This window comes from Aphelocoma coerulescens, unplaced genomic scaffold (genome assembly GCF_041296385.1).
Source record: "Aphelocoma coerulescens isolate FSJ_1873_10779 unplaced genomic scaffold, UR_Acoe_1.0 HiC_scaffold_182, whole genome shotgun sequence".
Lineage (NCBI taxonomy): Eukaryota > Metazoa > Chordata > Aves > Passeriformes > Corvidae > Aphelocoma > Aphelocoma coerulescens.
The window spans coordinates 174,715-194,890 of record NW_027183530.1 but is presented as its reverse complement, the minus strand read 5'-3'; the positions used below and the strand labels follow the sequence as shown (position 1 = coordinate 194,890).

General features: G+C 59.0%; 1 protein-coding gene and 1 pseudogene across 1 annotated transcript; both read left to right on the top strand.

The window, feature by feature from the left end:
- Nucleotides 1-472: 472 nt before the first annotated feature.
- Nucleotides 473-12,434, top strand: LOC138101019 (zinc finger protein 850-like; annotated as a pseudogene).
- A 1,945-nt stretch (nucleotides 12,435-14,379) lies between these two features.
- Nucleotides 14,380-18,723, top strand: LOC138101007 (zinc finger protein 135-like). Its single transcript, XM_068998850.1, has 2 exons — nucleotides 14,380-14,509; nucleotides 16,610-18,723. The coding sequence occupies exons 1-2, from the start codon at nucleotides 14,494-14,496 to the stop codon at nucleotides 17,887-17,889; spliced, it is 1,296 nt and encodes a 431-aa protein (XP_068854951.1). The 5' UTR covers nucleotides 14,380-14,493; the 3' UTR covers nucleotides 17,890-18,723.
- Nucleotides 18,724-20,176: the final 1,453 nt, after the last annotated feature.

The window sequence follows — 20,176 nt, the reverse complement described above, 5'->3', positions numbered from 1 at the left end:
GGGGGAGAGAGGGGCAAAGAGAAAGTGCAAAGGGGGGAAGGCTGTGGCAGCTGGGGGGGATGGGGGTGGGGAGGAATTTTTATGACCTGTTGTGGTTATGATCTGTTCCCAATAAAGCTTCCCAGTTCGGGCCGGTGCCGTTCATTGTTGGGCAGTGGGGACGGACTTGGGGGGAGCCGCGATTGGGGGGGCCGCGATTGGGGGGTGCAGATGCCTGGGAGTGATCGGGAATGGGGACCCCCGTGTGTTCCCCCCGTGTCACCCCGCTCTGGGGGGCCCTTGGGAGGCAGCTGAAGCCCACCAGGGCAGCCAGCGAAGCGCAAAAGGCGGCGGGACCCCCCTGAGAGGAAGGAGCGGGAGAAGGGCGGAGAGAAGAGGAGAAGCAGGCGGGATTAGGAAGGAGGAGGAGCGGGAGGAGGCGGGATGGAGGCGGAGGCGGGGGAGGAGGAGCGGGAGGAAGAGGAGCGAGCGAGGAAGAGGAGGAGCAGGAAGAGGAAAAGCAGCGGGGGCAGCGCGGGGTCGGCGGGCGCTGTGTCCGCCGCGGCGCCGGGAGCATCCCGCAGGTGAGCGGGGAGGGGGAGCTGGCCCCAAATGCCTCGGGGGTTGCCCCAAGCCTTGGGGTCGCCGTCCTTTTCAGCCTCGGGCAGGAAGGGGCGGGTGAGCAGCAGCTCCTCGGGGTAGGGCAGGTCCGGGGCGGCTCTGGGGGTGCGGCCCCGCTCTCGGGGGGCTTCTGGCTCAGCAGCAGCGTCGTGAGGGCGCGGCCGGAGCCCTCGGAGGTGAGCTGGGCGGGCCCCCGGGTCGGGGGGTTGAGGGGAGGGGGCTCGGGGGAGGCTTGGGAGGTGATGGGGGGGTTTCTGTGGGGATTGAGGGGTTTTGGGAGGGGTGTTTAGGTGTAACTGGGTTCCTTTTGGTGGTGACTTAAAGGGGGTGTGGGGGTTTGTGGCGATTTTAGGGGTTGGAGGAGGGGTTCTGGCGGTTTTTTGGGGGGCTGTTTTTTTTGTTGTCTCCCAATGTGGCAGCGCCCATAGATTGGAATTGGTCCCTTTGTGGCAGGTCTTTTTTTGGGTGGGTCACTATTTGGCAGCCGTCTTTGATTTAACATGCAGCCTGGATGGGCAATCAGGTTTTGGAGGAACTTGGGAATTAAAAAATGATGGATCATCTTTGGAAGGAGGGTCAGGTGTCTCAGGAGGTATTTAAAAGGGCTGCTAGAGCATGTAGGAAAAGAATTTGGGAGGCCAAAGCTCAGCTTGAACTGAAGATGGTGACTTCTGTAAAGGATAATAAGAAATGTTTTGAGAAATATATTAATGCTAAAAGGAATGGTAAGAGCAAGCTTTGTTCTTTTTTGGATGAGGGAGGGAACTTTGTATCTGCAGATGAAGAGAAGGCAGAAGTGCTTAATGCCCTCTTTGCCTCGTGTTATCCAGGAGGAGGCAGGCAGAGAACTGCTGGGATGCTTGGATCTCCATAAATCTATGGGACCGGATGAGATCCATGCCAGGGTGATGAGGGAGCTGGCAGATGAGCTTGCAAAGCCACTCTGCATCATTTCCCACCAGTCCTGGCTCACTGGGGAGGTTCCAGCTGACTGGAAGCTGGCCAGTGTGGTGCCCATGTACAGAAAGGGTGGGAAGGAGGAACCTGGTAACTATAGGCCGGTCAGCCTGGCCTCAGTAGCCGGTAAGGTCATGGATCAGCTTGTACTGAGTGTCATCACACAGAATTTCCAGGACGGCCAGGGTGTCAGAGCCGGCCCGCGTGGGTTTAGGAGGGGTAGGTCGTGTTTGACCAACCTGATCTCCTTTTATGACCAGGTGAGCTGCCTGGTAGACGCAGGAAGGGCTGTGGATGTTGTCTATTTGGGCTTCAGCCAGGCCTTTGGCACTGTCTCCCACAGCATACTCCTGGAAAAGCCGACAGCACGTGGCTTGGCCAGGAGCACTCTGCTGGGTCAAGAAGCGGCTGGATGGGCGGGCCCAGAGAGTGCTGGTGAACGGAGCTGCATCCAGCTGGTGACCAGTGACCAGTGGTGTCCCTCAGGGGTCTGTGCTGGGGCCAGTTCTGTTCAGTATTTTTATTGACGACACGGATGAGGGAATGGAGTCCTTCATTAGTAAGTTTGCAGAGGACACTAAGCTGGGAGCACGTGTCAGTCTGTTGGGAGGAAGGAGGGCTCTGCAGAGAGACTTGGAACGGTTGGCTAGATGGGCAGAGTCCAACAAGACGAAGTTGAATAAGCCCAAGTGCCGGGTACTGCATTTTGGCCACAAGAATCCCCTGCAGCGTTACAGGCTGGGGACGGTGTGGCTGGACAGTGCCCAGGCGGAAAGGGACCTGGGGGTGCTGGTCGATAGCCGGCTGAACATGAGCCAGCAGTGTGCCTTGGTGGCCAAGAAGGCCAATGGCATCCTGGCCTGTATCAGGAGCAGTGTGGCCAGCAGAAGCAGGGAGGGCATTCTTCCCCTGTACTGGGCGCTGGTGAGGCCGCACATCGAGTGCTGTGTCCAGTTCTGGGCCCCTCAGTTCAGGAAGGACATTGAGGTGCTTGGAGGCGTTCAGAGAGCGGCAACGAGGCTGGTGAAGGGCTTGGAACACAAGCCCTGTGAGGAACGCCTGAGGGAGCTGGGGCTGTTTAGCCTGGAGAAAAGGAGAGTCAGAGGTGACCTTATCGCTCTCTCCAACTCCCTGAAAGGAGGCTGTAGTCAGGTGGGGCTTGAGCTTTTTCACCAGGCAGCAGCTGACAGAACGAGAGGGCACAGTCTCAAGCTGCGTCTAGGGAAATATAGGTTGGATATTAGGAAAAGGTTTTTTACAGAAAGGGTGATAAAAGTGCTGGAATGGACTGCCTGGGGAGGTGGTGGAATCAGCATCCCTGGATGTGTTTAGAAAAAGGCTGGATATGGCACTTGGTGCCATGATCTAGTTGAGGTGCTAGGGCACGGGTTGGACTCGATGATCTTGAAGGTTTCTTCCAACGCAGACATTCTGTGAATTCTGTGAATTCTGTGAATTCTGTGATTTGATTGGGTCCTTTTCTGGCATCCCGACTGGGGTCACTCGGTGGCAGCCCCCGTTGACTGGAAGAGATCCCTTTTTGCCAGCCCTCGGGCATTCACTATTTGGCAGCTCTACTGACTTGAATATATCCCTTTCTGGCAGCCCCCCCAGACTCATTATTTGGCACCCCACTGATTGTAACGGGTCCTTTTTTGGGTTTGGGGTACCTGAAGGAGCAGCCCCAGTGTGCTGGGGTGTTTGGGGGGCTTTGGGGGGGTTTGGGGTACGTGCAGGACCAGCCCCAGCGCGTTGTGGTGTCTCGGGGTGCAGACCACCTTTTTCCCCTCACGTTTCCCGCCCTTTTTCCCCTCACGTTCTCGCCTTTTCTCCCCCTCACGTTTCCCACCCTTTTTTCCCTCAGAAGCTCACCCCAAATCCCTCGGGGGGTCCCCAAGCAGCGTTTTCCTTTGGGGGGTGTTTGGAGCTCGCAGCTTCCAGAATGGAGCCCCAAATCTCTTTGTGGGTCCCTGGCAGGGTTTCATTTTGGCACGGGGGCGATGTTTGGATCCTTCGGGACCCCAAAGCTGAGCCGCAAATGGCCCTTTGGGGGATATTTTGGGGGCTCGGTGCCGGGGTGGGAGGGGGACATCGGTCTTGGGGTGCCCCGGGAGAGCGGTGGAGGGGAACGCCGGGAGCCCCGGGATGGGGTGAGGGGAGAGGGGCGATCCCGGAGCTGGGGGAGCCCCGGCAGCCCGGAGAGGGGGAGAGCCTGGATAAGGGGGGACCCCTGGGATTGCTGGAAGCCCGGAGCAGAGAAGCAGGGGAGAAGGGAGCCCTGGGAGCCCCAAAACCCCCCGGATCATCCCTGAGTGGGACCCCAGAGCTGGGGGAACCCCAGGAGCCACGGGACCCCGATGAGGGCAGGGAAAGGAGAGTCCCAGAAACCCAAAGTGGAGAGATCAGAGAGGGGCAACATGTGGGAGGTTTTTTTGGGCTGAATCGTGGTGGTTTGGGGTTTTCATGGACATAAAAGCCCCGGAGACTCCCGGAGATGGACCTGGGCAGGAGGAACCCGCAGCCCAAGGCACTCAGCCCTTGTTTTTCCCCCCAAAGCAGGATTTGTCATTCCCGAGGCGTGGCCGGATGGAGGAGGAGGAAAAGGCCCGGAGTTCCCCCACGAGGAGGGGCTGCAAACGCAGCCCAGAGAGATCCAAGGAGGAAAGAGCCGCCCTGGGCCAGGAAGGCGTCCGGAGATCCAGGCAGAGCTCAGAGCTGGGGGAGAAGGCTCAGGGCGGGGAGCAGCCCCACAAGTGCTTGGAGTGTGGGAAGAGCTTCAGGTGGATCTGCAAGCTGAGGAAACACCAGAGGATCCACACGGAAGACTGGCCCCACAAGTGCTTGGAGTGTGGGAAGGGCTTCAAAAACAACTCCCAGCTGAGCCAGCACCAGAGGATCCACACTGGGGAAAAGCCCTACGAGTGTGGGGAGTGTGGGAAGAGCTTCAGCTCCAACTCCTACCTGGTCAGCCACCAGAGCATCCACACTGGGAATTGGCCCCACAAGTGTGGGGAGTGTGGGAAGGGCTTCAGGATCAGCTCCCTGCTGATTAAACACCAGAGGATCCACACTGGGGAAAAGCCCTTCAAGTGTGGGGAGTGTGGGAAGAGCTTCAGCTCCAGCTCCAACCTCATCAGCCACCAGAGGATCCACACCGGGGAATGGCCCTACAAGTGTGGGGAGTGTGGGACGGGCTTCAGCCAGAGCTCCCACCTGGTCAGCCACCAGAGGATCCACACTGGGGAAAAGCCCTACGAGTGTGGGGAGTGTGGGAAGAGCTTCAGAGTCAGCTCCAGCCTGATTAAACACCAGAGCATCCACACCGGAGAGAGGCCCTACGAGTGTGGGGAGTGTGGGAAGAGCTTCAGAGACAGCTTCGTCCTGACTGAACACCAGAGGATCCACACCGGAGAGAGGCCCTACGAGTGTGGGGAGTGTGGGATGTCCTTTGGCCACAGGTCCTACCTGAGGGTACACCAGAGGATCCACACCGGGGAAAAGCCCTACGAGTGTGGGGAGTGTGGGAAGAGCTTCAGAGACAGATCCACTCTGATGCAGCACCAGAGGATCCACACTGGGGAACGGCCCTGGGAGTGTGGGGAGTGTGGGAAGAGCTTCAGGACCAGCTCCTCTCTAAAGGAACACCAGAGCATCCACACTGGGGAAAAGCCCTACAAGTGCTTGGAATGTGGGATGGGCTTCAGAAACAGCTCCAAGCTGCTGGGACACCAGAGCACTCACACTGGGGAATGGCCCCACAACTGCTTGGAATGTGGGAAAGGCTTCAGCTACAAATGCCAGCTGATTAAACACCGGAGCATCCACACCAGGTAACGGCGCTACAAGTGTGGGGAGTGCGGGAAGGGCTTCAGCCGGAGCTGCCAGCTGATGGAACACCAGGTGACCCACAGCGGGGAACGGCCCTTCGAGTGTGGGGCGTGTGGGAAGAGGTTCCAGAGCAGCTCCCTCCTCCTCAGACATGAGCGCATTCCCACGGATGAGAGGCCCTTCCGCTGCCCCGACTGCAGGAAGGGCTTCAAGCACAGCTCCACCCTCAGCAGGCACCGGCGCCTCCACAGCAGGGAGAGGCCCCAGGAGAGCCCCGAGTGCGGGAAGAGCTTCTCAGAGATCTCTCCTTTGGCCCGACACCAGCAGAGCCATCGGTAAGGGCAGCCCCGCGAGTGCCCCGAGTGCGGGAAGAGCTTCGTGCGCTGCTCCAGCTCCATCCCCCGTGGGAGGGTCGGCGCTGGATGATCCCCAGTGCCCCCCGTGGGGCAGAGCCCTGGTGACCCCCGTTCCGGGTGATCCGCGCTGGGTGGGGGGAAGGTGTTGGAGAGATTTCTTTGCCTTCTCCTTGTGCTGCTGGGATTTGGTTGGGAATAAATTCCCTCCGTGTGCCCAGGCTGGCTCTGGTGTGCCCGTGCCAGTTGAAAGGGTTCAAATCATTGTAGCTGTGCAGGTATAAGATACCGGGTAAAAGTTAGCAAGTATTGGCCACAAGCTTAAGGCACAGGATGTAACTTGGCAAGAAACGGGGAACAACCGTCGCAGAAATGATGACCAAAGCTTGCTGAGAGCAGTCGAGAAACTGCTGAAACTGCAGCCCAGGAGAGACTGCGCGTGCCTGGGGGAGAGAGGGGCAAAGAGAAAGTGCAAAGGGGGGAAGGCTGTGGCAGCTGGGGGGGATGGGGGTGGGGAGGAATTTTTATGACCTGTTGTGGTTATGATCTGTTCCCAATAAAGCTTCCCAGTTCGGGCCGGTGCCGTTCATTGTTGGGCAGTGGGGACGGACTTGGGGGGAGCCGCGATTGGGGGGGCCGCGATTGGGGGGTGCAGATGCCTGGGAGTGATCGGGAATGGGGACCCCCGTGTGTTCCCCCCGTGTCACCCCGCTCTGGGGGGCCCTTGGGAGGCAGCTGAAGCCCACCAGGGCAGCCAGCGAAGCGCAAAAGGCGGCGGGACCCCCCTGAGAGGAAGGAGCGGGAGAAGGGCGGAGAGAAGAGGAGAAGCAGGCGGGATTAGGAAGGAGGAGGAGCGGGAGGAGGCGGGATGGAGGCGGAGGCGGGGGAGGAGGAGCGGGAGGAAGAGGAGCGAGCGAGGAAGAGGAGGAGCAGGAAGAGGAAAAGCAGCGGGGGCAGCGTGGGGTCGGCGGGCGCTGTGTCCGCCGCGGCGCCGGGAGCATCCCGCAGGTGAGCGGGGAGGGGGAGCTGGCCCCAAATGCCTCGGGGGTTGCCCCAAGCCTTGGGGTCGCCGTCCTTTTCAGCCTCGGGCAGGAAGGGGCGGGTGAGCAGCAGCTCCTCGGGGTAGGGCAGGTCCGGGGCGGCTCTGGGGGTGCGGCCCCGCTCTCGGGGGGCTTCTGGCTCAGCAGCAGCGTCGTGAGGGCGCGGCCGGAGCCCTCGGAGGTGAGCTGGGCGGGCCCCCGGGTCGGGGGGTTGAGGGGAGGGGGCTCGGGGGAGGCTTGGGAGGTGATGGGGGGGTTTCTGTGGGGATTGAGGGGTTTTGGGAGGGGTGTTTAGGTGTAACTGGGTTCCTTTTGGTGGTGACTTAAAGGGGGTGTGGGGGTTTGTGGCGATTTTAGGGGTTGGAGGAGGGGTTCTGGCGGTTTTTTGGGGGGCTGTTTTTTTTGTTGTCTCCCAATGTGGCAGCGCCCATAGATTGGAATTGGTCCCTTTGTGGCAGGTCTTTTTTTGGGTGGGTCACTATTTGGCAGCCCTCTTTGATTTAACATGCAGCCTGGATGGGCAATCAGGTTTTGGAGGAACTTGGGAATTAAAAAATGATGGATCATCTTTGGAAGGAGGGTCAGGTGTCTCAGGAGGTATTTAAAAGGGCTGCTAGAGCATGTAGGAAAAGAATTTGGGAGGCCAAAGCTCAGCTTGAACTGAAGATGGTGACTTCTGTAAAGGATAATAAGAAATGTTTTGAGAAATATATTAATGCTAAAAGGAATGGTAAGAGCAAGCTTTGTTCTTTTTTGGATGAGGGAGGGAACTTTGTATCTGCAGATGAAGAGAAGGCAGAAGTGCTTAATGCCCTCTTTGCCTCGTGTTATCCAGGAGGAGGCAGGCAGAGAACTGCTGGGATGCTTGGATCTCCATAAATCTATGGGACCGGATGAGATCCATGCCAGGGTGATGAGGGAGCTGGCAGATGAGCTTGCAAAGCCACTCTGCATCATTTCCCACCAGTCCTGGCTCACTGGGGAGGTTCCAGCTGACTGGAAGCTGGCCAGTGTGGTGCCCATGTACAGAAAGGGTGGGAAGGAGGAACCTGGTAACTATAGGCCGGTCAGCCTGGCCTCAGTAGCCGGTAAGGTCATGGATCAGCTTGTACTGAGTGTCATCACACAGAATTTCCAGGACGGCCAGGGTGTCAGAGCCGGCCCGCGTGGGTTTAGGAGGGGTAGGTCGTGTTTGACCAACCTGATCTCCTTTTATGACCAGGTGAGCTGCCTGGTAGACGCAGGAAGGGCTGTGGATGTTGTCTATTTGGGCTTCAGCCAGGCCTTTGGCACTGTCTCCCACAGCATACTCCTGGAAAAGCCGACAGCACGTGGCTTGGCCAGGAGCACTCTGCTGGGTCAAGAAGCGGCTGGATGGGCGGGCCCAGAGAGTGCTGGTGAACGGAGCTGCATCCAGCTGGTGACCAGTGACCAGTGGTGTCCCTCAGGGGTCTGTGCTGGGGCCAGTTCTGTTCAGTATTTTTATTGACGACACGGATGAGGGAATGGAGTCCTTCATTAGTAAGTTTGCAGAGGACACTAAGCTGGGAGCACGTGTCAGTCTGTTGGGAGGAAGGAGGGCTCTGCAGAGAGACTTGGAACGGTTGGCTAGATGGGCAGAGTCCAACAAGACGAAGTTGAATAAGCCCAAGTGCCGGGTACTGCATTTTGGCCACAAGAATCCCCTGCAGCGTTACAGGCTGGGGACGGTGTGGCTGGACAGTGCCCAGGCGGAAAGGGACCTGGGGGTGCTGGTCGATAGCCGGCTGAACATGAGCCAGCAGTGTGCCTTGGTGGCCAAGAAGGCCAATGGCATCCTGGCCTGTATCAGGAGCAGTGTGGCCAGCAGAAGCAGGGAGGGCATTCTTCCCCTGTACTGGGCGCTGGTGAGGCCGCACATCGAGTGCTGTGTCCAGTTCTGGGCCCCTCAGTTCAGGAAGGACATTGAGGTGCTTGGAGGCGTTCAGAGAGCGGCAACGAGGCTGGTGAAGGGCTTGGAACACAAGCCCTGTGAGGAACGCCTGAGGGAGCTGGGGCTGTTTAGCCTGGAGAAAAGGAGAGTCAGAGGTGACCTTATCGCTCTCTCCAACTCCCTGAAAGGAGGCTGTAGTCAGGTGGGGCTTGAGCTTTTTCACCAGGCAGCAGCTGACAGAACGAGAGGGCACAGTCTCAAGCTGCGTCTAGGGAAATATAGGTTGGATATTAGGAAAAGGTTTTTTACAGAAAGGGTGATAAAAGTGCTGGAATGGACTGCCTGGGGAGGTGGTGGAATCAGCATCCCTGGATGTGTTTAGAAAAAGGCTGGATATGGCACTTGGTGCCATGATCTAGTTGAGGTGCTAGGGCACGGGTTGGACTCGATGATCTTGAAGGTTTCTTCCAACGCAGACATTCTGTGAATTCTGTGAATTCTGTGAATTCTGTGATTTGATTGGGTCCTTTTCTGGCATCCCGACTGGGGTCACTCGGTGGCAGCCCCCGTTGACTGGAAGAGATCCCTTTTTGCCAGCCCTCGGGCATTCACTATTTGGCAGCTCTACTGACTTGAATATATCCCTTTCTGGCAGCCCCCCCAGACTCATTATTTGGCACCCCACTGATTGTAACGGGTCCTTTTTTGGGTTTGGGGTACCTGAAGGAGCAGCCCCAGTGTGCTGGGGTGTTTGGGGGGCTTTGGGGGGGTTTGGGGTACGTGCAGGACCAGCCCCAGCGCGTTGTGGTGTCTCGGGGTGCAGACCACCTTTTCCCCCTCACGTTTCCCGCCCTTTTTCCCCTCACGTTTCCCGCCCTTTTATTCCCCTCACGTTCTCGCCTTTTCTCCCCCTCACGTTTCCCACCCTTTTTTCCCTCAGAAGCTCACCCCAAATCCCTCGGGGGGTCCCCAAGCAGCGTTTTCCTTTGGGGGGTGTTTGGAGCTCGCAGCTTCCAGAATGGAGCCCCAAATCTCTTTGTGGGTCCCTGGCAGGGTTTCATTTTGGCACGGGGGCGATGTTTGGATCCTTCGGGACCCCAAAGCTGAGCCGCAAATGGCCCTTTGGGGGATATTTTGGGGGCTCGGTGCCGGGGTGGGAGGGGGACATCGGTCTTGGGGTGCCCCGGGAGAGCGGTGGAGGGGAACGCCGGGAGCCCCGGGATGGGGTGAGGGGAGAGGGGCGATCCCGGAGCTGGGGGAGCCCCGGCAGCCCGGAGAGGGGGAGAGCCTGGATAAGGGGGGACCCCTGGGATTGCTGGAAGCCCGGAGCAGAGAAGCAGGGGAGAAGGGAGCCCTGGGAGCCCCAAAACCCCCCGGATCATCCCTGAGTGGGACCCCAGAGCTGGGGGAACCCCAGGAGCCACGGGACCCCGATGAGGGCAGGGAAAGGAGAGTCCCAGAAACCCAAAGTGGAGAGATCAGAGAGGGGCAACATGTGGGAGGTTTTTTTGGGCTGAATCGTGGTGGTTTGGGGTTTTCATGGACATAAAAGCCCCGGAGACTCCCGGAGATGGACCTGGGCAGGAGGAACCCGCAGCCCAAGGCACTCAGCCCTTGTTTTTCCCCCCAAACCAGGATTTGTCATTCCCGAGGCGTGGCCGGATGGAGGAGGAGGAAAAGGCCCGGAGTTCCCCCACGAGGAGGGGCTGCAAACGCAGCCCAGAGAGATCCAAGGAGGAAAGAGCCGCCCTGGGCCAGGAAGGCGTCCGGAGATCCAGGCAGAGCTCAGAGGTGGGGGAGAAGGCTCAGGGCGGGGAGCAGCCCCACAAGTGCTTGGAGTGTGGGAAGAGCTTCAGGTGGATCTGCAAGCTGAGGAAACACCAGAGGATCCACACGGAAGACTGGCCCCACAAGTGCTTGGAGTGTGGGAAGGGCTTCAAAAACAACTCCCAGCTGAGCCAGCACCAGAGGATCCACACTGGGGAAAAGCCCTACGAGTGTGGGGAGTGTGGGAAGAGCTTCAGCTCCAACTCCTACCTGGTCAGCCACCAGAGCATCCACACTGGGAATTGGCCCCACAAGTGTGGGGAGTGTGGGAAGGGCTTCAGGATCAGCTCCCTGCTGATTAAACACCAGAGGATCCACACTGGGGAAAAGCCCTTCAAGTGTGGGGAGTGTGGGAAGAGCTTCAGCTCCAGCTCCAACCTCATCAGCCACCAGAGGATCCACACCGGGGAATGGCCCTACAAGTGTGGGGAGTGTGGGACGGGCTTCAGCCAGAGCTCCCACCTGGTCAGCCACCAGAGGATCCACACTGGGGAAAAGCCCTACGAGTGTGGGGAGTGTGGGAAGAGCTTCAGAGTCAGCTCCAGCCTGATTAAACACCAGAGCATCCACACCGGAGAGAGGCCCTACGAGTGTGGGGAGTGTGGGAAGAGCTTCAGAGACAGCTTCGTCCTGACTGAACACCAGAGGATCCACACCGGAGAGAGGCCCTACGAGTGTGGGGAGTGTGGGATGTCCTTTGGCCACAGGTCCTACCTGAGGGTACACCAGAGGATCCACACCGGGGAAAAGCCCTACGAGTGTGGGGAGTGTGGGAAGAGCTTCAGAGACAGATCCACTCTGATGCAGCACCAGAGGATCCACACTGGGGAACGGCCCTGGGAGTGTGGGGAGTGTGGGAAGAGCTTCAGGACCAGCTCCTCTCTAAAGGAACACCAGAGCATCCACACTGGGGAAAAGCCCTACAAGTGCTTGGAATGTGGGATGGGCTTCAGAAACAGCTCCAAGCTGCTGGGACACCAGAGCACTCACACTGGGGAATGGCCCCACAACTGCTTGGAATGTGGGAAAGGCTTCAGCTACAAATGCCAGCTGATTAAACACCGGAGCATCCACACCAGGTAACGGCGCTACAAGTGTGGGGAGTGCGGGAAGGGCTTCAGCCGGAGCTGCCAGCTGATGGAACACCAGGTGACCCACAGCGGGGAACGGCCCTTCGAGTGTGGGGCGTGTGGGAAGAGGTTCCAGAGCAGCTCCCTCCTCCTCAGACATGAGCGCATTCCCACGGATGAGAGGCCCTTCCGCTGCCCCGACTGCAGGAAGGGCTTCAAGCACAGCTCCACCCTCAGCAGGCACCGGCGCCTCCACAGCAGGGAGAGGCCCCAGGAGAGCCCCGAGTGCGGGAAGAGCTTCTCAGAGATCTCTCCTTTGGCCCGACACCAGCAGAGCCATCGGTAAGGGCAGCCCCGCGAGTGCCCCGAGTGCGGGAAGAGCTTCGTGCGCTGCTCCAGCTCCATCCCCCGTGGGAGGGTCGGCGCTGGATGATCCCCAGTGCCCCCCGTGGGGCAGAGCCCTGGTGACCCCCGTTCCGGGTGATCCGCGCTGGGTGGGGGGAAGGTGTTGGAGAGATTTCTTTGCCTTCTCCTTGTGCTGCTGGGATTTGGTTGGGAATAAATTCCCTCCGTGTGCCCAGGCTGGCTCTGGTGTGCCCGTGCCCGTTGAAAGGGTTCAAATCATTGTAGCTGTGCAGGTATAAGCTACAGGGTAAAAGTTAGCAAACCTTGGCCACAAGCTTAAGGCACAGGATGTAACTTGGCAAGAAACGGGGAACAACCGTCGCAGAAATGATGACCAAAGCTTGCTGAGAGCAGTCGAGAAACTGCTGAAACTGCAGCCCAGGAGAGACTGCGCGTGCCTGGGGGAGAGAGGGGCAAAGAGAAAGTGCAAAGGGGGGAAGGCTGTGGCAGCTGGGGGGGGATGGGGGTGGGGAGGAATTTTTATGACCTGTTGTGGTTATGATCTGTTCCCAATAAAGCTTCCCAGTTCGGGCCGGTGCCGTTCATTGTTGGGCAGTGGGGAAGGACTTGGGGGGAGCCGCGATTGGGGGGGCCGCGATTGGAGGGTGCAGATGCCTCGGAGTGATCGGGAATGGGGACCCCCGTGTGTTCCCCCCGTGTCACCCCGCTCTGGGGGGCCCTTGGGAGGCAGCTGAAGCCCACCAGGGCAGCCAGCGAAGCGCAAAAGGCGGCGGGACCCCCCTGAGAGGAAGGAGCGGGAGAAGGGCGGAGAGAAGAGGAGAAGCAGGCGGGATTAGGAAGGAGGAGGAGCGGGAGGAGGCGGGATGGAGGCGGAGGCGGGGGAGGAGGAGCGGGAGGAAGAGGAGCGAGCGAGGAAGAGGAGGAGCAGGAAGAGGAAAAGCAGCGGGGGCAGCGCGGGGTCGGCGGGCGCTGTGTCCGCCGCGGCGCCGGGAGCATCCCGCAGGTGAGCGGGGAGGGGGAGCTGGCCCCAAATGCCTCGGGGGTTGCCCCAAGCCTTGGGGTCGCCGTCCTTTTCAGCCTCGGGCAGGAAGGGGCGGGTGAGCAGCAGCTCCTCGGGGTAGGGCAGGTCCGGGGCGGCTCTGGGGGTGCGGCCCCGCTCTCGGGGGGCTTCTGGCTCAGCAGCAGCGTCGTGAGGGCGCGGCCGGAGCCCTCGGAGGTGAGCTGGGCGGGCCCCCGGGTCGGGGGGTTGAGGGGAGGGGGCTCGGGGGAGGCTTGGGAGGTGATGGGGGGGTTTCTGTGGGGATTGAGGGGTTTTGGGAGGGGTGTTTAGGTGTAACTGGGTTCCTTTTGGTGGTGACTTAAAGGGGGTGTGGGGGTTTGTGGCGATTTTAGGGGTTGGAGGAGGGGTTCTGGCGGTTTTTTGGGGGGCTGTTTTTTTTGTTGTCTCCCAATGTGGCAGCGCCCATAGATTGGAATTGGTCCCTTTGTGGCAGGTCTTTTTTTGGGTGGGTCACTATTTGGCAGCCCTCTTTGATTTAACATGCAGCCTGGATGGGCAATCAGGTTTTGGAGGAACTTGGGAATTAAAAAATGATGGATCATCTTTGGAAGGAGGGTCAGGTGTCTCAGGAGGTATTTAAAAGGGCTGCTAGAGCATGTAGGAAAAGAATTTGGGAGGCCAAAGCTCAGCTTGAACTGAAGATGGTGACTTCTGTAAAGGATAATAAGAAATGTTTTGAGAAATATATTAATGCTAAAAGGAATGGTAAGAGCAAGCTTTGTTCTTTTTTGGATGAGGGAGGGAACTTTGTATCTGCAGATGAAGAGAAGGCAGAAGTGCTTAATGCCCTCTTTGCCTCGTGTTATCCAGGAGGAGGCAGGCAGAGAACTGCTGGGATGCTTGGATCTCCATAAATCTATGGGACCGGATGAGATCCATGCCAGGGTGATGAGGGAGCTGGCAGATGAGCTTGCAAAGCCACTCTGCATCATTTCCCACCAGTCCTGGCTCACTGGGGAGGTTCCAGCTGACTGGAAGCTGGCCAGTGTGGTGCCCATTTACAGAAAGGGTGGGAAGGAGGAACCTGGTAACTATAGGCCGGTCAGCCTGGCCTCAGTAGCCGGTAAGGTCATGGATCAGCTTGTACTGAGTGTCATCACACAGAATTTCCAGGACGGCCAGGGTGTCAGAGCCGGCCCGCGTGGGTTTAGGAGGGGTAGGTCGTGTTTGACCAACCTGATCTCCTTTTATGACCAGGTGAGCTGCCTGGTAGACGCAGGAAGGGCTGTGGATGTTGTCTATTTGGGCTTCAGCCAGGCCTTTGGCACTGTCTCCCACAGCATACTCCTGGAAAAGCCGACAGCACGTGGCTTGGCCAGGAGCACTCTGCTGGGTCAAGAAGCGGCTGGATGGGTGGGCCCAGAGAGTGCTGGTGAACGGAGCTGCATCCAGCTGGTGACCAGTGACCAGTGGTGTCCCTCAGGGGTCTGTGCTGGGGCCAGTTCTGTTCAGTATTTTTATTGACGACACGGATGAGGGAATGGAGTCCTTCATTAGTAAGTTTGCAGAGGACACTAAGCTGGGAGCACGTGTCAATCTGTTGGGAGGAAGGAGGGCTCTGCAGAGAGACTTGGAACGGTTGGCTAGATGGGCAGAGTCCAACAAGACGAAGTTGAATAAGCCCAAGTGCCGGGTACTGCATTTTGGCCACAAGAATCCCCTGCAGCGTTACAGGCTGGGGACGGTGTGGCTGGACAGTGCCCAGGCGGAAAGGGACCTGGGGGTGCTGGTCGATAGCCGGCTGAACATGAGCCAGCAGTGTGCCTTGGTGGCCAAGAAGGCCAATGGCATCCTGGCCTGTATCAGGAGCAGTGTGGCCAGCAGAAGCAGGGAGGGCATTCTTCCCCTGTACTGGGCGCTGGTGAGGCCGCACATCGAGTGCTGTGTCCAGTTCTGGGCCCCTCAGTTCAGGAAGGACATTGAGGTGCTTGGAGGCGTTCAGAGAGCGGCAACGAGGCTGGTGAAGGGCTTGGAACACAAGCCCTGTGAGGAACGCCTGAGGGAGCTGGGGCTGTTTAGCCTGGAGAAAAGGAGAGTCAGAGGTGACCTTATCGCTCTCTCCAACTCCCTGAAAGGAGGCTGTAGTCAGGTGGGGCTTGAGCTTTTTCACCAGGCAGCAGCTGACAGAACGAGAGGGCACAGTCTCAAGCTGCGTCTAGGGAAATATAGGTTGGATATTAGGAAAAGGTTTTTTACAGAAAGGGTGATAAAAGTGCTGGAATGGACTACTGCCTGGGGAGGTGGTGGAATCAGCATCCCTGGATGTGTTTAGAAAAAGGCTGGATATGGCACTTGGTGCCATGATCTAGTTGAGGTGCTAGGGCACGGGTTGGACTCGATGATCTTGAAGGTTTCTTCCAACGCAGACATTCTGTGAATTCTGTGAATTCTGTGAATTCTGTGATTTGATTGGGTCCTTTTCTGGCATCCCGACTGGGGTCACTCGGTGGCAGCCCCCGTTGACTGGAAGAGATCCCTTTTTGCCAGCGCTCGGGCATTCACTATTTGGCAGCTCTACTGACTTGAATAGATCCCTTTCTGGCAGCCCCCCCAGACTCATTATTTGGCACCCCACTGATTGTAACGGGTCCTGTTTTGGGTTTGGGGTACCTGAAGGAGCAGCCCCAGTGTGCTGGGGTGTTTGGGGGGCTTTGGGGGGGTTTGGGGTACGTGCAGGACCAGCCCCAGCGCGTTGTGGTGTCTCGGGGTGCAGACCACCTTTTTCCCCTCACGTTTCCCGCCCTTTTTCCCTTCACGTTTCCCGCCCTTTTTCCCCTCACGTTTCCCGCCCTTTTTCCCCTCACGTTTCCCGCCCTTTTTCCCCTCACGTTTCCCGCCCTTTTTCCCCTCACGTTCCCGCCTTTTCTCCCCCTCACGTTTCCCACCCTTTTTTCCCTCAGAAGCTCACCCCAAATCCCTCGGGGGCTCCCCAAGCAGCGTTTTCCTTTGGGGGGTGTTTGGAGCTCGCAGCTTCCAGAATGGAGCCCCAAATCTCTTTGTGGGTCCCTGGCAGGGTTTCATTTTGGCACGGGGGCGATGTTTGGATCCTTCGGGACCCCAAAGCTGAGCCGCAAATGGCCCTTTGGGGGATATTTTGGGGGCTCGGTGCCGGTGCCGGGGTGGGAGGGGGACATCGGTCTTGGGGTGCCCCGGGAGAGCGGTGGAGGGGAACGCCGGGAGCCCCGGGATGGGGTGAGGGGAGAGGGGCGATCCCGGAGCTGGGGGAGCCCCGGCAGCCCGGAGAGGGGGAGAGCCTGGATAAGGGGGGAGCCCTGGGATTGCTGGAAGCCCGGAGCAGAGAAGCAGGGGAGAAGGGAGCCCTGGGAGCCCCAAAACCCCCCGGATCATCCCTGAGTGGGACCCCAGAGCTGGGGGAACCCCAGGAGCCACGGGACCCCGATGAGGGCAGGGAAAGGAGAGTCCCAGAAACCCAAAGTGGAGAGATCAGAGAGGGGCAACATGTGGGAGGGTTTTTGGGCTGAATCGTGGTGGTTTGGGGTTTTTCATGGACATAAAAGCCCCGGAGACTCCCGGAGATGGACCTGGGCAGGAGGAACCCGCAGCCCAAGGCACTCAGCCCTTGTTTTTCCCCCCAGACCAGGATTTGTCATTCCCGAGGCGTGGCCGGATGGAGGAGGAGGAAAAGGCCCGGAGTTCCCCCACGAGGAGGGGCTGCAAACGCAGCCCAGAGAGATCCAAGGAGGAAAGAGCCGCCCTGGGCCAGGAAGGCGTCCGGAGATCCAGGCAGAGCTCAGAGGTGGGGGAGAAGGCTCAGGGCGGGGAGCAGCCCCACAAGTGCTTGGAGTGTGGGAAGGGCTTCAGGTGGATCTGCAAGCTGAGGAAACACCAGAGGATCCACACGGAAGACTGGCCCCACAAGTGCTTGGAGTGTGGGAAGGGCTTCAGAAAAAACTCCGAGCTGAGCCAGCACCAGAGGATCCACACTGGGGAAAAGCCCTACAAGTGTGGGGAATGTGGGAAGGGCTTCAGAGTCAGCTCCAGCCTGATTAAACACCAGAGGATCCACACTGGGGAATGGCCCTACAAGTGTGGGGAGTGTGGGACGGGCTTCAACCAGAGCTCCCACCTGGTCAGCCACCAGAGGATCCACACTGGGGAAAAGCCCTACGAGTGTGGGGAGTGTGGGAAGAGCTTCACCTACAGCTTCAGCCTGACTGAACACCAGAGGATCCACACCGGAGAGAGGCCCTACGAGTGTGGGGAGTGTGGGATGTCCTTCATCCGGAGCACCCGCCTGAGGATACACCAGAGGATCCACACCGGGGAACGGCCCTACAAGTGTGGGGAGTGTGGGATGTCCTTCAGGCAGAGTGCCTGCCTGAGGATACACCAGAGAATCCACACTGGGGAAAAACCCTACGAGTGTGGGGAGTGTGGGATGTCCTTCATCCGGAGCTCCCGCCTGAGGATACACCAGAGAATCCACACTGGGGAAAAACCCTACGAGTGTGGGGAGTGTGGGATGTCCTTCATCCGGAGCACCAGCCTGAGGATACACCAGAGGATCCACACTGGGGAACGGCCCTACAAGTGTGGGGAGTGTGGGATGTCCTTCAGGCAGAGCGCCCGCCTGAGGATACACCAGAGGATCCACACTGGGGAAAAACCCTACGAGTGTGGGGAGTGTGGGAAGAGCTTCAGGACCAGCTTCACTCTGATGCAGCACCAGAGCATCCACACTGGGGAAAAGCCCTACAAGTGCTTGGAATGTGGGATGGGCTTCAGAAACAGCTCCAAGCTGCTGGGACACCAGAGCACTCACACTGGGGAATGGCCCCACAACTGCTTGGAATGTGGGAAAGGCTTCAGCTACAAATGCCAGCTGATTAAACACCGGAGCATCCACACCAGGTAACGGCGCTACAAGTGTGGGGAGTGCGGGAAGGGCTTCAGCCGGAGCTGCCAGCCGATGGAACACCAGGTGACCCACAGCGGGGAACGGCCCTTCGAGTGTGGGGCGTGTGGGAAGAGGTTCCAGAGCAGCTCCCTCCTCCTCAGACATGAGCGCATTCCCACGGATGAGAGGCCCTTCCGCTGCCCCGACTGCAGGAAGGGCTTCAAGCACAGCTCCACCCTCAGCAGGCACCGGCGCCTCCACAGCAGGGAGAGGCCCCAGGAGAGCCCCGAGTGCGGGAAGAGCTTCTCAGAGATCTCTCCTTTGGCCCGACACCAGCAGAGCCATCGGTAAGGGCAGCCCCGCGAGTGCCCCGAGTGCGGGAAGAGCTTCGTGCGCTGCTCCAGCTCCATCCCCCGTGGGAGGGTCGGCGCTGGATGATCCCCAGTGCCCCCCGTGGGGCAGAGCCCTGGTGACCCCCGTTCCGGGTGATCCGCGCTGGGTGGGGGGAAGGTGTTGGAGAGATTTCTTTGCCTTCTCCTTGTGCTGCTGGGATTTGGTTGGGAATAAATTCCCTCCGTGTGCCCAGGCTGGCTCTGGTGTGCCCGTGCCCGTTGAAAGGGTTCAAATCATTGTAGCTGTGCAGGTATAAGCTACAGGGTAAAAGTTAGCAAACCTTGGCCACAAGCTTAAGGCACAGGATGTAACTTGGCAAGAAACGGGGAACAACCGTCGCAGAAATGATGACCAAAGCTTGCTGAGAGCAGTCGAGAAACTGCTGAAACTGCAGCCCAGGAGAGACTGCGCGTGCCTGGGGGAGAGAGGGGCAAAGAGAAAGTGCAAAGGGGGGAAGGCTGTGGCAGCTGGGGGGGGATGGGGGTGGGGAGGAATTTTTATGACCTGTTGTGGTTATGATCTGTTCCCAATAAAGCTTCCCAGTTCGGGCCGGTGCCGTTCATTGTTGGGCAGTGGGGACGGACTTGGGGGGAGCCACGATTGGGGGGGCCGCGATTGGAGGGTGCAGATGCCTCGGAGTGATCGGGAATGGGGACCCCCGTGTGTTCCCCCCGTGTCACCCCGCTCTGGGGGGCCCTTGGGAGGCAGCTGAAGCCCACCAGGGCAGCCAGCGAAGCGCAAAAGGCGGCGGGACCCCCCTGAGAGGAAGGAGCGGGAGAAGGGCGGAGAGAAGAGGAGAAGCAGGCGGGATTAGGAAGGAGGAGGAGCGGGAGGAGGCGGGATGGAGGCGGAGGCGGGGGAGGAGGAGCGGGAGGAAGAGGAGCGAGCGAGGAAGAGGAGGAGCAGGAAGAGGAAAAGCAGCGGGGGCAGCGCGGGGTCGGCGGGCGCTGTGTCCGCCGCGGCGCCGGGAGCATCCCGCAGGTGAGCGGGGAGGGGGAGCTGGCCCCAAATGCCTCGGGGGTTGCCCCAAGCCTTGGGGTCGCCGTCCTTTTCAGCCTCGGGCAGGAAGGGGCGGGTGAGCAGCAGCTCCTCGGGGTAGGGCAGGTCCGGGGCGGCTCTGGGGGTGCGGCCCCGCTCTCGGGGGGCTTCTGGCTCAGCAGCAGCGTCGTGAGGGCGCGGCCGGAGCCCTCGGAGGTGAGCTGGGCGGGCCCCCGGGTCGGGGGGTTGAGGGGAGGGGGCTCGGGGGAGGCTTGGGAGGTGATGGGGGGGTTTCTGTGGGGATTGAGGGGTTTTGGGAGGGGTGTTTAGGTGTAACTGGGTTCCTTTTGGTGGTGACTTAAAGGGGGTGTGGGGGTTTGTGGCGATTTTAGGGGTTGGAGGAGGGGTTCTGGCGGTTTTTTGGGGGGCTGTTTTTTTTGTTGTCTCCCAATGTGGCAGCGCCCATAGATTGGAATTGGTCCCTTTGTGGCAGGTCTTTTTTTGGGTGGGTCACTATTTGGCAGCCCTCTTTGATTTAACATGCAGCCTGGATGGGCAATCAGGTTTTGGAGGAACTTGGGAATTAAAAAATGATGGATCATCTTTGGAAGGAGGGTCAGGTGTCTCAGGAGGTATTTAAAAGGGCTGCTAGAGCATGTAGGAAAAGAATTTGGGAGGCCAAAGCTCAGCTTGAACTGAAGATGGTGACTTCTGTAAAGGATAATAAGAAATGTTTTGAGAAATATATTAATGCTAAAAGGAATGGTAAGAGCAAGCTTTGTTCTTTTTTGGATGAGGGAGGGAACTTTGTATCTGCAGATGAAGAGAAGGCAGAAGTGCTTAATGCCCTCTTTGCCTCGTGTTATCCAGGAGGAGGCAGGCAGAGAACTGCTGGGATGCTTGGATCTCCATAAATCTATGGGACCGGATGAGA